Source organism: Hevea brasiliensis, chromosome 17 (assembly GCF_030052815.1).
Source record: "Hevea brasiliensis isolate MT/VB/25A 57/8 chromosome 17, ASM3005281v1, whole genome shotgun sequence".
NCBI lineage: Eukaryota > Viridiplantae > Streptophyta > Magnoliopsida > Malpighiales > Euphorbiaceae > Hevea > Hevea brasiliensis.
The window spans coordinates 52,016,438-52,030,104 of NC_079509.1; the positions used below are offsets into that span (position 1 = coordinate 52,016,438).

The following is a 13,667-nucleotide window of genomic DNA, read 5'->3' on the forward strand; positions in this document are numbered from 1 at the left end:
ATTTTTTTCAAATTTTTTCTCATTTAAAAAAAAAAAAGTTTGAAATGTTTGAATCTGGCGAGGCAGCTAATTCTTATGCAATTTGGTTCAAAATTTAAGGGGAGGGACCGACAGCAGCCCTTTTTGACCATTGATGGATTGCAATGTCAAGTTTAATTGGGTTGACTTCAATATGATTCTAGACTCAACTTGGCCCATGGTTAGGTCTGTGCTTTTACGTAGACAAGAGAATACAAGTAGGTCAGTGACGAATCGCTATTAAAATTATAATAATTTTAATAAAATTTTTATTATTATATAAGTCATTTATATATTCAATTCATAACTAATATAAGATTCGGAACGACAAACCTTATAAAGTACGCCCGACCCTATTGTAGACTTCAACCCACAGGCTACACCCGACATACCTATGCTCATGTATGTATATGTCATTGTTTTCAAACCCCACCATGCTAGTTAAAAAATTAAAAAATTATGTTTACCCATAAAAAAAAAAATATATGAAATCCAATCAAAATCCAGTGACTCTATCCCCCAATCAAAGTCACATGGGCGGGGCATGTTTAAAAATAAAATTGTTAATCTATTTATATAAAGTAGCTTTTATTACGTAGTTAATATGTGACCAAGTCTGATACGTGATATCATCTTATTATATATAAATTATAAATTATTCAATAGTTATTTCATTAATATTATAATAAATACCAATTATTATAAATTAACTTATAATATATTAAATATATTAATTATTTTTATTATAAAATTTTTATTAAAAATATATATATTAAAATTATTAATAACTACGTATAAATGCAATTTCCTAAGTTTTATATAAAATGATGTGATTTTATAGACATGTAGTAATCACAGTCAATGACAGGTAATAATTCTCTATTTGAAAAAAAAATCATGTTTTGTGTTTCAACGTCTTAAATGCAATAGTGATATATATTTTCCTTCAAATTTAGCAAACCCTAATTCAGAATAATGCAAGTTTATTATCGATATTTTAAATAATGAAATTTTATAGAATAATTGTCTTCTAAAATTAAGTAATATTAATTGATGTTTGAGAAAAAAAAAAAGATGAGTAGATGAAATATTAAAATGAAAAATTTTAATATAAAAGCTAATATGTTAAAAATTTATAAAATATCAATAATTATATAACATAAATTTAATATTTATAAATAGTAAATAATATATTTATTACATAATATTATTTTGATATTTATCAAATAATATTAATAATCAACAATTTAGTAATTCTAACTTAATTTAGATGCGATTAAATATTAATTAAGCTCTTAATTTTTTTTCGAATATGTTAAGCTCTTAATCATCCTTGTTCTTCTCAAAGCAAAACGGAAAAGACGTCAAACCTAGGCTATGCTTTTTGTTGGGAAATTTTTAATTGTATTATTTTATATATTTAATTAATTAAAATTAAAATTTTATATTTTATAATAAAATTTAGAAAAACTATTATTTATTCACTCTACTTTAATAAAATTAATTATTTAATTTTTATATTTTTAAAAATATATTAATTAATTCTTATTTTTTTAACTATTTATTCTTTAATCTCCAGTTATTTTAAGTGTTAATTTAAATTATAATTTTATTCTAATTTAAAAAACATAATTATATAATTCTTTTATTCTTTAAAATTTTATTTGCTTTAAAAATATTAACTAATAGAAAAGTCGATAAACACTAAAGGAATCGAGTAAATAAGGAAAAGAGACTAAATAAACTTATGTACACTCAATTGAATGATAAATAAGTCTAAATTAAGATTTGGACTAAATAAATTATTCTACTTTCTAATCTAATTATAGTGTAATAAATTTTATACAATAAAATATTATTTTTTAATAGTAAAATATATATTTTTCCTTTTTTAAGTATTAAAAATTATTTATCATTTTCAATTAAAATAAAATAAAAAAAAGAAACTGTAAAATATGATGAATAAAAATTATTTTAATATTAAATTATTATTTTTAATATTTTATTATTAAACAAATCAATGAAATTAATATTTTAATTTTTTTAACTAAAAAAATAATTTATTAAAACTTAATTAGAAACATCTCGTCTCATATTTATTATTATTTTAATAATATATCAAAATATATCATGAGCTGGCCAATCGTTTCCCTTTTTGTTTTGATTCGTACTGAGGACAGCTATCTGTCATTTATATCGCCGGCCATCACCTCCCGTTGTCTCCCTTGCTGAGGCCTATAAAAACCGCTACCTCTTTCGTTTTCCATTGTATACAAAAGAGAAAATCTCTCCCCACGTACTTTCTCTCTCTACAGTAAACCGCCGCCGCCTCCTCCTCCTCTTGCTTCTTCATCTCTTCAATATGGTACGTATATATCTATCATTTTCTACCATATATATATATATATATATATATATATATATACACTGATATATGTTGTGTTCAATTCAAGAGATTGAATCGGTTTTCCTTTTAATAGTTTCGTTTCGTGTTATTATTTCCCTCTCTGCGTGACTGGGAATCTTGCTTTTGCCGTCTTCTTTTTGGAAGAAACTTAGGCTGCTGGTAGAAGCTTGCGTGACTTGGCGGCAGGAAATTATATTATAGTTTCGATTAACAAGTTAATGACGACCTGACAACTAAATGAAAAACCAGTTAAACTTCCTTTCAGGCGTGTTTGATTTAACTGTTATATCCGATTGATAATTATTAATTGATAATTATTATTGTTAATTTATAATTATAATTGATAATAATTTATTTATATTAAATATTTAATAAAATTATATTTAACTGTTATTATTGATATATGAAATTATTAATAAAGATATATATTATATAATTTATTTTATTATTGATATAAATATAAAATTATAAATTTATTATATTATGTTATTTATTTTATTGTTAAATTAAATATATAATTATTAAATTAATATATTATATCATTTATATATATTATATCATGACGTGAAAGTATTACATATTTTTGAGAATTTAATCAAATATTGTTTAGAGTGAAAAAAGAGAATTTATATAGCCGACTTCAAATTTTTAGGATAAAGATTTAGTTAAGTTGAGTTGAGTATTATATCATTTATTATATTATTAAAATAAATATATAATTATTAATCTATTATATTATATCATTTATTTTATTATTAAAATAAGAAAATAATTAAATTTTTTTTAAAATATAGATAAAATAATAAAGTAATTATTATTGTTGATAAAGAAAAAACTTATAATTAATTTTAAGTTTTTAGATATAAATAAATATTTTATATTTTACGTTATTAATAGAAAATATCTTAACTAAGTTGAAATGTGTTAATTAAAATATTAAAATTATAAATAAAAAATATGAAAGTATTAATAATATTAATTTTTAAGTTAAATAAAAAAAAATAATATGATCAAAATAAAAAATAAAATCAAATCAGCTATCAGCTGATGAGAAACAGCTCTAAAAATAGAGCTGATATACAAACTGCACCTGATGGGTACCATATCAGTTACCCATCAGCTATCAGTTTTATTTTTTTAAACTTACCAAACATTATAGTTCACCTGTTTGGATGTTTATCAGCTATCAGCTACACCCAACAGGTAAACCAAATACCCCCTTAAAGAAAAACCATTTTTAATACATAAGAAAGTATTTATTATTAAGATTCTTTTGTTTTACAAAAATAACTTGAATATAATGGTATATGTTTATTTTATGTATATATAAGTATTTTCATATTTTAATAAAATTATCAAATTTAAAAAATAAAATAATTTTTTTTTAAAAAAATTATTTTTCTTAAAATGATTTAGTTTTATTTTGATGAGGAAAATATTTTTTATTAATTATTTTTCTTGAGTGTCCTAAATATTAGAAAACACAAAAAAATTATTAAGGGAAATATTTTTTCATAAAAAAATAGAGTCTAAATATCATTTAATTTTTCATGTATGACAAAAATTAAATTTTAATTTTTTATTTTTAATAAAAATAACTTAATTTTTTTACTTTTTTTGAAATTTATATATATTTATGTTAATAAAATATTTTCTTTTAAAATTTACTTTACTCAAATATGAATAGAAGCTCTTAATATTAATTTGGAGATTAAATTATTATGTATATTAAAATTTAAATTATTATCTATATTAAAATTACATGAATTAAGAAAATAATAAATTAAACTTATATAGTTTTGAATTCATTAGTGAAGAATTTTAACAGGATGATCATTTTCCTTAAAGAAAATTGAAATAATTATTTTATTAATAAAAAAATCACGATTCTAATTTATTTTTTTATAAAAATAAATATATTAAACTGTATTTTTTATTTATATTTTTTTTATAAAAATAAAGATATTAAATTGTATTTTTTATTTATATACATAGCATAAACACATACCATTAATTTAACATTCCAATTATATAATATATAATGTAAAATATTTTTATAAAAAATTTGTTTTACAAAATAATTTCTGTAAAATATTTTTCATATAAAAATTATTTTTAATAAAATAAATGAAGTAATAAAAACTAAATTAATTTTAAGTGATTTTATTACATTAAAAAAACACTACCTAAAATTTCAGTAACTTTTTGTTATCAAATTTTTTTTAAGGTGTAATACATAAGTTCACTATTAAATTTTATTAAAAAAAATCTTATGACATCTTAAATTTTTCAAACATTTTATAATATATTTTAACTCCTATAAACGTTATAAAATGAAATTAACATATCCTTTAAATTTTAGTGAATAAATTGACATATCAAAGTAATTAAAATTCACATTTTTTAATTTTTAAATTTTAAGAATAAATTAATTTTATTTTATATGAGTTAAGATATATTATAGAATTTTTAAAAGTGCACTATCACGAATTTTTTTTTTAATTAAATTCAAATGTGAACGGGGCGCTTATTTTATTATTTTCTTAGGATAAAAGGTTGACTTTGGTCGGTATCTATTATTGTGTTTCGCAGGTTACGGAAGGCAAGGATGAGACGCTGGTTGTCCTTACGAAGCCGATATCGCTAGAGGGAGACTCCGATGTTTATCAAGCTCCTAATCTCGTTCGACGGATTTTAAGTCTATTTAAAAATGTACGGCCAGGATCAGATCTCACAAACTTTCAGGCAAGTATAAAAAATTTAGCTTAATTTCACCCAATCATTCACTAAATTTCGATTTATTAAATTTTAGTGAAATTCCAATATAATCACATAAGTTATTAAGTTTTTACAGAAGTTAAATTCTAAGTATTTTTGGGATGGAAATAAGTTTTTTTTTTTTTTTTCATTTCTGTTTATACTTCAAAAATTTTTAAAGCAAACTGAGTTTTAAGGATTTTTTTATAATATCAAATATTAAAACTACTTATTTTTTGTCATAAATAAAATAAATTTTTTTACTTAACTATACTGTATTATGATATTTTTTGAATAAGACCCTTCAAAATATATAGACAATAAGAGTGATTATCCATTTTTCAAATAAATTTTATATAACATGTTAGAAAATTCGGACAAATTTTTGAGAACAGAAAATACATTCTAAATAAACTTTTATTAATTTTAAAAAGAGAACAATAAAAGTATGATTATTTCTGACGTAGAAGATCCATCAATGTTGCAAATACAGAGCATACCTTGAATCATACTAATGCCTTAAGTACAATACTCCCACACTTTATTATTTTCTCTACTTACTCAGATGAAAATTCTAGCTTTCATCTCACTTCACTTCCCGTGTCCAAGACCTTGAAGGAACTCGGCTATTTATAGGCACAAAAAAGTCCCATGTCATAAATGAGAATCCAATTAACTCTAACCAAACTTTAGATGCACGATCATGAGAAGATTTTAACCCTGTGCTTCAAATCTTCAACTAAATTAGTGTTCACTTCAAGATAACATTGCTACTAAAAAATAAAATTCTAATTGTGCCCTTGGTTGTTGAGATGAGCCTGACATTATACTGATTTTTGCATTAATCCAAGTTCAGTTGCCACCACTTTTCAACATTCCAAAGTCACACCTCCAATGTTATGGTGAATCTGTGTATGCTGTGGGTGAAGATTTGCTGCATAAGTGCAACAGTGCAGAGAACTCACAAGAAAGATTTATATCTGTAGTGGCATGGAGCATTTCTCTTGCTCGTCCTACTATCTTTGGTTGTGCACCTTACAACCCTATTCTTGGAGAGACTCATCATGTCTCTAAGGGAAGCCTCAATGTTCTGCTAGAGCAGGTACTTGCTCTTTAGTTAATTAACACTTAAGTAAATAAATAAGGATTTTTCTTACCAGGACCCAAGACACAAGATGTATGATGGGACCTATTTATTAAATATATGGGTCTCAAATAATTGTTTCTTAAGTTCATTGTAAATCCGGTCTAGGCAAGAATTTCTCAATAAATAAAGTGAAAAGCCCATAAATGACAATATTTTGATTAGCAAAAAAAAAGCTGACAAATTTAATTGTATGATAGTCTTTGGTGATTTGCATCATGATTTAATCAATTGCAACATAAAATTGTAAAATTACAATATAAATCTTAAGTTGCAATGTAGATTAGGGTTGGAGTAGTATAAGAGAAGAAAAGGGTGGATGAAATATTTCACATATGTGAGCTCTGGTTGACGTAAGTAGTCTTACCTCTGCTTTCGATAAGACTATTTCTTTGGCTTGAACTCGTGAGTGCAACATATAAATTTTCTTATAATTAAGAGAGGAATCTACATTGCTGGGTTGGGTAGAGAATTTATGAACAGGAGAGCTATCTCCCTGTGTAAAGATTATTTAGTATTCTGATGTACCAAAAAAAAAACCAAATTAATTTAGCAGCGCACTAGTGATATGGAATTCTCTCTTTGCAGATAAAAAAAGAGAGGAATCCACATCTATTTTAATGATTCAAGACTTAATTATCCTAACTATAGACACCTATTACTATACTTTGAATTAAGTTAATCAAATACGAAAATGTGACAAGTTAGTAAGAGAAGGAAGGAAAAGGGGAAGAGGGGAGACCTACCTAAAATGACATGGAGAGAAGTAGTATCAAATTATTTACAAACTTTGAATATTAATGCGGATTTGGTGTTGAATGGAGTTGAATGACAAAAAAGGATTTATATACCGAACTCAACTAATTTAGGATTAAAGCTTAGTTGTTATTGTTATGTTGAAATTTTGAATTAGATTCTCCGGAGTTCTTAAAATGGTTAAAGATCCAATTCACATGGAAGAAACTAATTTTGTTTATTTTTAATGTTAGATTATTTAAAACTTTGTTGCTTCATGCTCGCAGGTTTCACATCACCCGCCAGTTTCTGCACTGCATGCAACGGATGAGAAAGAAAACATTGAGATGATTTGGTGCCACAATCCAGTTCCTAAATTCTATGGTATTTCAGCTTCTTACTATAACAATTAGCAACAAATTTTAAATATACAATTAGCAATAAATTTTAAAATCGCTTGTTATTAGCAATTTGAGAAAAAAAGTGGCTAACTCCATTAAGTGTGCTTAGACGATGCTGATGTGTCATGCTGACATAGTACCATGTCTAACATGGCATGATGATGTCAGCATCACATCATCAGGGCACACTGACATCTGGATACCATGTTAGTGCAATTAATGACGTTAGCCACTGAATCCCCAAAGTGTTAACAGTGTGATAGTTAAATACTCTTTGTCACGAAATTTTTCTCAATCGTTGAATTGAAAAGTGCGAAAGCATAGGGCACTAAATTGTACTTTTCCCTAAAGAAAATCTTGTTCTATCTTCTACTATGCTCTCATCCCTTTAAAATTTTTCTAATGTACTAAAACAAAACTGCAGAGCTGACTTTTGCCAAAAAAAAAATCCAAATATTATAGGGATTAAAGTGGAAGCTGAAGTGCAAGGAAGAAAGCAGCTTAAGCTCCTAAATCATGGAGAAACTTATGCGATGAATTCACCAAGTTTGTTGATTAAATTTCTACCACCTGGTCTTGATTGGGTTGGCAATGTTAAGATTCACTGCCAGGAGACTAGCCTTGAAGCTGAGCTATGTTACTCAACCAATTCTTTCTTAGGACACAGAGGAGCCCATTCCATTAAAGGAAGGATCTACCAATCCTCTTCTATGAAGACTCTTTATGAGGTTAAGGGACATTGGAACAGGTATATATTCATCTATTTTACATGAAAAAGTATGTTCTTTTTTTTGCCCTGATTCATCGTTTAATTATTTCATCAAAAATGGTTTTGCTGATAATTGATGATGTGAGCTTTCCTTGCTAATTTTGTAATGCAGCATTGTGACAGTGAAGGACACCAATAATGGGAAAGAGAGAGTTATTTACAATGCAAAAGAAGTAATCTCAGGGTTGAAAACTCCAACAGTTAAGGATCCTCAGGTACCTCAACATTGCTTTAACACTTTTTCTTTTTTTAGTTTATTTGGCTCCAATTGGAATTTGAGACCTTGGAGCCGAGGAGTTTACTCGTTTTCTAATTGAGTATTCAAGCTAAATTAGGCAGTAAAAAAAAAACCAAGCCAAATGGATTTACAAGCCAAATGGATTTACAAGACAAAAAATGAACAACCCATAGCAAGCCATGTGTCAGAAAACCATGAAAATTTGGGCTATAAAGCATGAAAGTAGTGCAAACTAAGCTGCAAAAAATGTCAGTTTACGGCAGGTTGTAATGTTTCTTAACAAGGTCACTGATTATTTTGGTGCAAGAACATCATGAATGACCTTTGTTCAGACATATACCTGATTTTGAGCTGATTTTGTTCAAATAGGGAGTTTTGCCAAGCGAATCAGCTGCAGTGTGGAGTGCAGTTAGTGAAGGGATACAGAGCAAAAACTGGGAGAAAGCAAGGGAAGTAAAGAAATCTGTTGAGGAAAAACAGAGAGAACTTGTGAAAGACAGGAATTCAAGAGGACAAACTTGGGTTCCTAAACATTTCAATTTATCTTATACCAAGGAAGGTGGTTGGGACTGCTCACCTATTCACACATGGGTGACACCAGCTCCCATTGTTGTCCCCCTTTGAGTTGCTTTAATATCAATAAATCATCTTTTTGTTAATTATATACATCAGCTATATATAAATGGAATTCACATTAGAAGATGTACCCATGCATCAAAATCAACATAGATAGAAAGATATCATTTAAGCTTTCAACTCTTGCACACCAAACATTACATTGAAAAGGCCATCTAGCTATTAATTCTTGATTGATGCTAATCTTTATCAATGAGTTTCAACTTAGTAATACTAAAATTGTATGGTCTCCAATTTGAGTATTGATTGGAATCAAATGAACCAAAGAGAAACACTAATCTTTCTACAACTATGAATTTACTTCTACCTACCTACTAGAGATCATATATACTTTGAGCTGCTTCAATTCAGAGGTCTCCAAATGCATTTCTTATTGTAATGCTTCAGAGCGTGGGAGCAGGAAGTAGATTTGGCTCGGTTAAATGCAAAAATATTACACTCCCTCAACCTCTAAAGAGCTAGGAGGTTAATGTTTCATAACCATTCCCTTACCCTCTAAAAGGTAATGTTTTGACTAGTATTAAAATAATAAACTCTACCTTGAAAATTGTTGTCGATCAGGGCCTTAGATGTTGAATACAGTTGATAGCAAGGTCAAAATACTAAAAGTTACATTAAAAGTTGTTATCGAATAAGGTAATAGCTGTTGAATACAGTTGATAGTTGGTAGTAGTTGATTATAACTAATATATTCTAAATGTTTGGTAAAATTATTTTTAACTATTCCAATTTATATGTAAAATTACTAATAAAGTTATATATCATATTATTTACTTTTTATTGAAATAGATATATAATTATTAATTTACTATACAATATATAAGAATTAAAAATATAATTTTTTATGTACATATACATATCTTTTATCATATAAGAATGAACATTATAATTAGCTTAATTATTATTTATAATAATTTTAAATTTATTTATTATTTCTTATAATTTTAAATAATTTATTGATATAGAAAATTAATTTGAAGGACAAAACTTTTGTAATTAATAAATTCTAAGCTGCATGTCATTCTACAATTTTAGAACCCCCTTCTCTACAATAGAATCTATAGCCGAATAAATTTTGACAACTGTCCCTGAACTTATCTAGTTGTAACATTACAGTCCCTCAACTTAAAAATATAACATAAAACTCCATCAACTTTCAAATTTTGTACAGTAAAATCCCTTTAACCTCCAATTATTAGTTTTTCAGTTAGACGTTGATCTGGACAGTTCCAGCATGGAGCTTAGTCAGTATTTCTCTTTTTTCTCTCAAGCCATATGTAAATTGAATCCTTCTTCTCTCTATACATAGAATAATTTTTCATGCGTAAAAAGAATAATTTTACATTTTGCATAAGAAAGAAGAGAGAAATGTTGACAAAGTGGCATGCGGGAGCTATTCACATCGGTTTCTAACTGAAAAATCAACAATTGAAAGTCAAAGAGATTTTACTGTGCAAAATTTGAAAGTTTAGGGGGTTTTATGTTACATTTTAAAGTTAAAGGACTGTAGTATTATAACTATATAAGTTCAGGGACAGTTGTTGAAATTTATCTATCTATAGCCTTTAGAATGATCTAGATACCCAATGAAATAGCAATGAGTTGATCTTGATTGCAATTTGCCTTCAATGGGATTACAAAAATGTATTTTGAAGGACAACACCAAACACAAAAGTGATTTAAGCTAGGTTTTCTTCTGGTCCATTATTCAAATGGTGTCTTAAGCATGGACTTACTAGGGACCTGGGAACCTATTGAGGATATATAACGCATTTTTAATGGCCTCCCCCTAAAGATAGTCTGGGAGATTGGTTCTAGACATCATTCTCCTCATCGGATAAATTTCAACAATTGTCTTTGAAGTTATATAGTTGTAACATTGCAGTCCTTTAACTTTAAAATGTAATATAAAACCTCCTAAACTTTTAAATTTTGCGCAGTAAAATCCCTTTGACTTTCAATTACTGATTTTTCAGTTAGAAACTCATGTGAATAGCTCCCTCATGGCACTTAGTCAATATTTCTCTCTCTTCTCTAATGCAAAGTGTAAAATTATTCTCTTTACGCATGAAAAATTATTCTATCTATAAAAAGAAAAATGATTCAATTTACACATTGCTTCAGAGAGAAAAGAGAAATACTGACTAATCTCCAAGCTGGAACTGTCCAGGTCAGCGTCTAACTGAAAAACTGGTAATTGGAGATTAGAGGAATTTTACTGTGCAAAATTTGAAAGTTGATGGGGTTTTATGTTATATTTTTAAGTTGAGAGACTGTAATTTTACAACTAAATAAGTTCAGGGACAGTTGTCAAAATTTATCCTTCTCCTCATCATTTCTTGAAGGGTGTGATTTTGCCTTTTAGCTACACCATTTTGTTCTAGACTACTTGGCATAGTAAACTGAGCTACTACCCCACGTCCTTCTAAATATTTGACAAATGGTCCTTTTATTTATCCACTTACTCCATATTTGCCATAATATTCACCACCTCAGTCAGATTTAACTAACTTGATGACTTTTCCCAACTATTTCACAACTTCAATTCAAAAAGTCTAGAATTTATCAAGAACTTCATACTTTTCTTTAATTAAGAATAGATAACCATATCATGAAAAATCATCAATAAAAGTTTTAAAATAATTATTGCATATTGTGGGTGAAAAAGGTCCACTCATATGTATATGAATTATTTCTAAAATGTTAGAAGTATGAGTAGATTCTTTTTTTCTTAATTTTGGTTAGCTTACCCCTACAGTAGTCAACACATGCTTCTAGGCCACTAAAGTCAAGAGTAGGTAGGATACCATTCTTAATTAACCTTTTGATGCATACATTTTGCATAGTCATTTAGGTTTAATTTCATAGCCAATTTATTTGATTATTAGTCACTTTTAGCTAATTTCGTTAGTTATTTAGTTAATTTTTCATAATTGTCAATTTTGAATTAATTTGTAATTTTTACTTTATTTTGTAGGAAAAATGGTGTTTTTGAAGGACTGAAAAGAAATTTTGCCATTGAGGAGTGACTTCTACAGCCAAAGATGTCAAAAATAAGTTTTCAAGCTGAAATATGCATTGACCAAATTGTGCATAACTTGCCGCATAAGCTATGCGGATCTGCATAAGGAGAAAAATCACTGTTCCAATACCTACCGAATGGTGCATAAGGAGAGAGCATGGCTTATGCAGATTCACGCCTCCCTTATGCAATCTCACGGAAATGTGCATAACCTATGCGCCAAGTCATGCAGTTTCGCATAAGTGAACCAGAAACAAAATCGCATAAGGGATCAGATAACTTATGCAGTCCACTTATGCAGTCCCACAAAGGTTTCATTAATGAGCTGGCAGAAGATTCCCTCAGAAAATCCCTCCTAAAACACACCATTTTAGGGCTCCATGTCAGAAAATGCTATATATAGCCCCATTTCCCATTTTAGAAAGGGGGAGACAAGGAGCAGAAAAGGAAAGGAAGAGGAGAGGCAGCAGCTGAAGGGTCACATTCACCTTCCACACCATTTCCAATCAGATTTGGAGATTTCTTTCTTTTTTTATATTTTTCCTACATTTGTAGTGTTTAGTTTCTTGTTTCTTAGCTTAAATTGAAGCTTTATTTCCATTTAAACTCATAATATCTTGCAAGCATTATGGATAGTGAGTAGTTTACATAGATTCTAGAGTAAGGGTTGTAATATTTGAGATATTTTGTTGATTTTGATTGGGTAATCCATATTTTGTGGTCTTAATGAGTTTTATTCATTTCTTGTGTGCTTAATGACATGCTTAGTGTAGGATCCCATTAAGTGATGTTCTTAATCCATGGTTGAGGCACCGAAAGGAGAAGGCCCTGTGATAGATAATCAAGAAATTTGACTTAATTAACTTAGACCTAGAAATAGGCTAAGGATTAAGAGGATTCACAGATTAATTAAAGAACCTAATGGGTCTTAATTAACTCTAACTCCACGAAAGTAGGATTAGATTGATTAAGGCACTCTTTGTCTCACTCGAAAGGGTATTCAAAGGATTTAAGAATTAATCTCCTTAAAACCCGTAAGTTCCATAAGATTGGATAACCAATTTGAGATCCCAAAATAGCTCGAATATGAAATCCCGAACTCCGGAATCGCCTTTTTATCATTGTCAATTTTTAATTGAATTTAATTGCTTGCCATTTTAAAATCTTGCCATATTTCAACTTGCTTATTTCAATTTGATGCAATTTTAGTTTAATTAATACATTGTTGAATAGATTATTAATTTTGCACATATAGATTTCATACTCAATACCCATCAATTTATTACTTTAATTTCAAAAATAGTTCAATTTAGTCAACTTTTTATATCAAAAATTCAATCATTAACACAACTACTCGTGGGAACGATATCTTTTCTATATTACTTGTACGACCCGTGCACTTACGGTAGGGACACATCAAGTTTTTGGCGCCGTTGCCGGGGAGTTGTTTGTTTTAGATTGAATTCTTGATTATTTTAGTTGTTTATAGTTTTATTTTTGTTATCTTTTCATTTTGTGTTTGTTTGTTCTTTTTCAGGTA

The 13,667-nt window shown here is 27.6% G+C and overlaps 1 protein-coding gene across 1 annotated transcript; it reads left to right on the forward strand.

The window, feature by feature from the left end:
- Positions 1–2,303: 2,303 nt before the first annotated feature.
- Positions 2,304–9,133, forward strand: LOC110633787 (oxysterol-binding protein-related protein 4C-like). The gene is made up of 7 exons (XM_058140037.1): positions 2,304–2,383; positions 5,018–5,170; positions 6,039–6,284; positions 7,349–7,445; positions 7,925–8,210; positions 8,344–8,446; positions 8,839–9,133. The coding sequence occupies exons 1-7, from the start codon at positions 2,381–2,383 to the stop codon at positions 9,091–9,093; spliced, it is 1,143 nt and encodes a 380-aa protein (XP_057996020.1). The 5' UTR covers positions 2,304–2,380; the 3' UTR covers positions 9,094–9,133.
- The last annotated feature ends 4,534 nt before the right edge of the window (positions 9,134–13,667 follow it).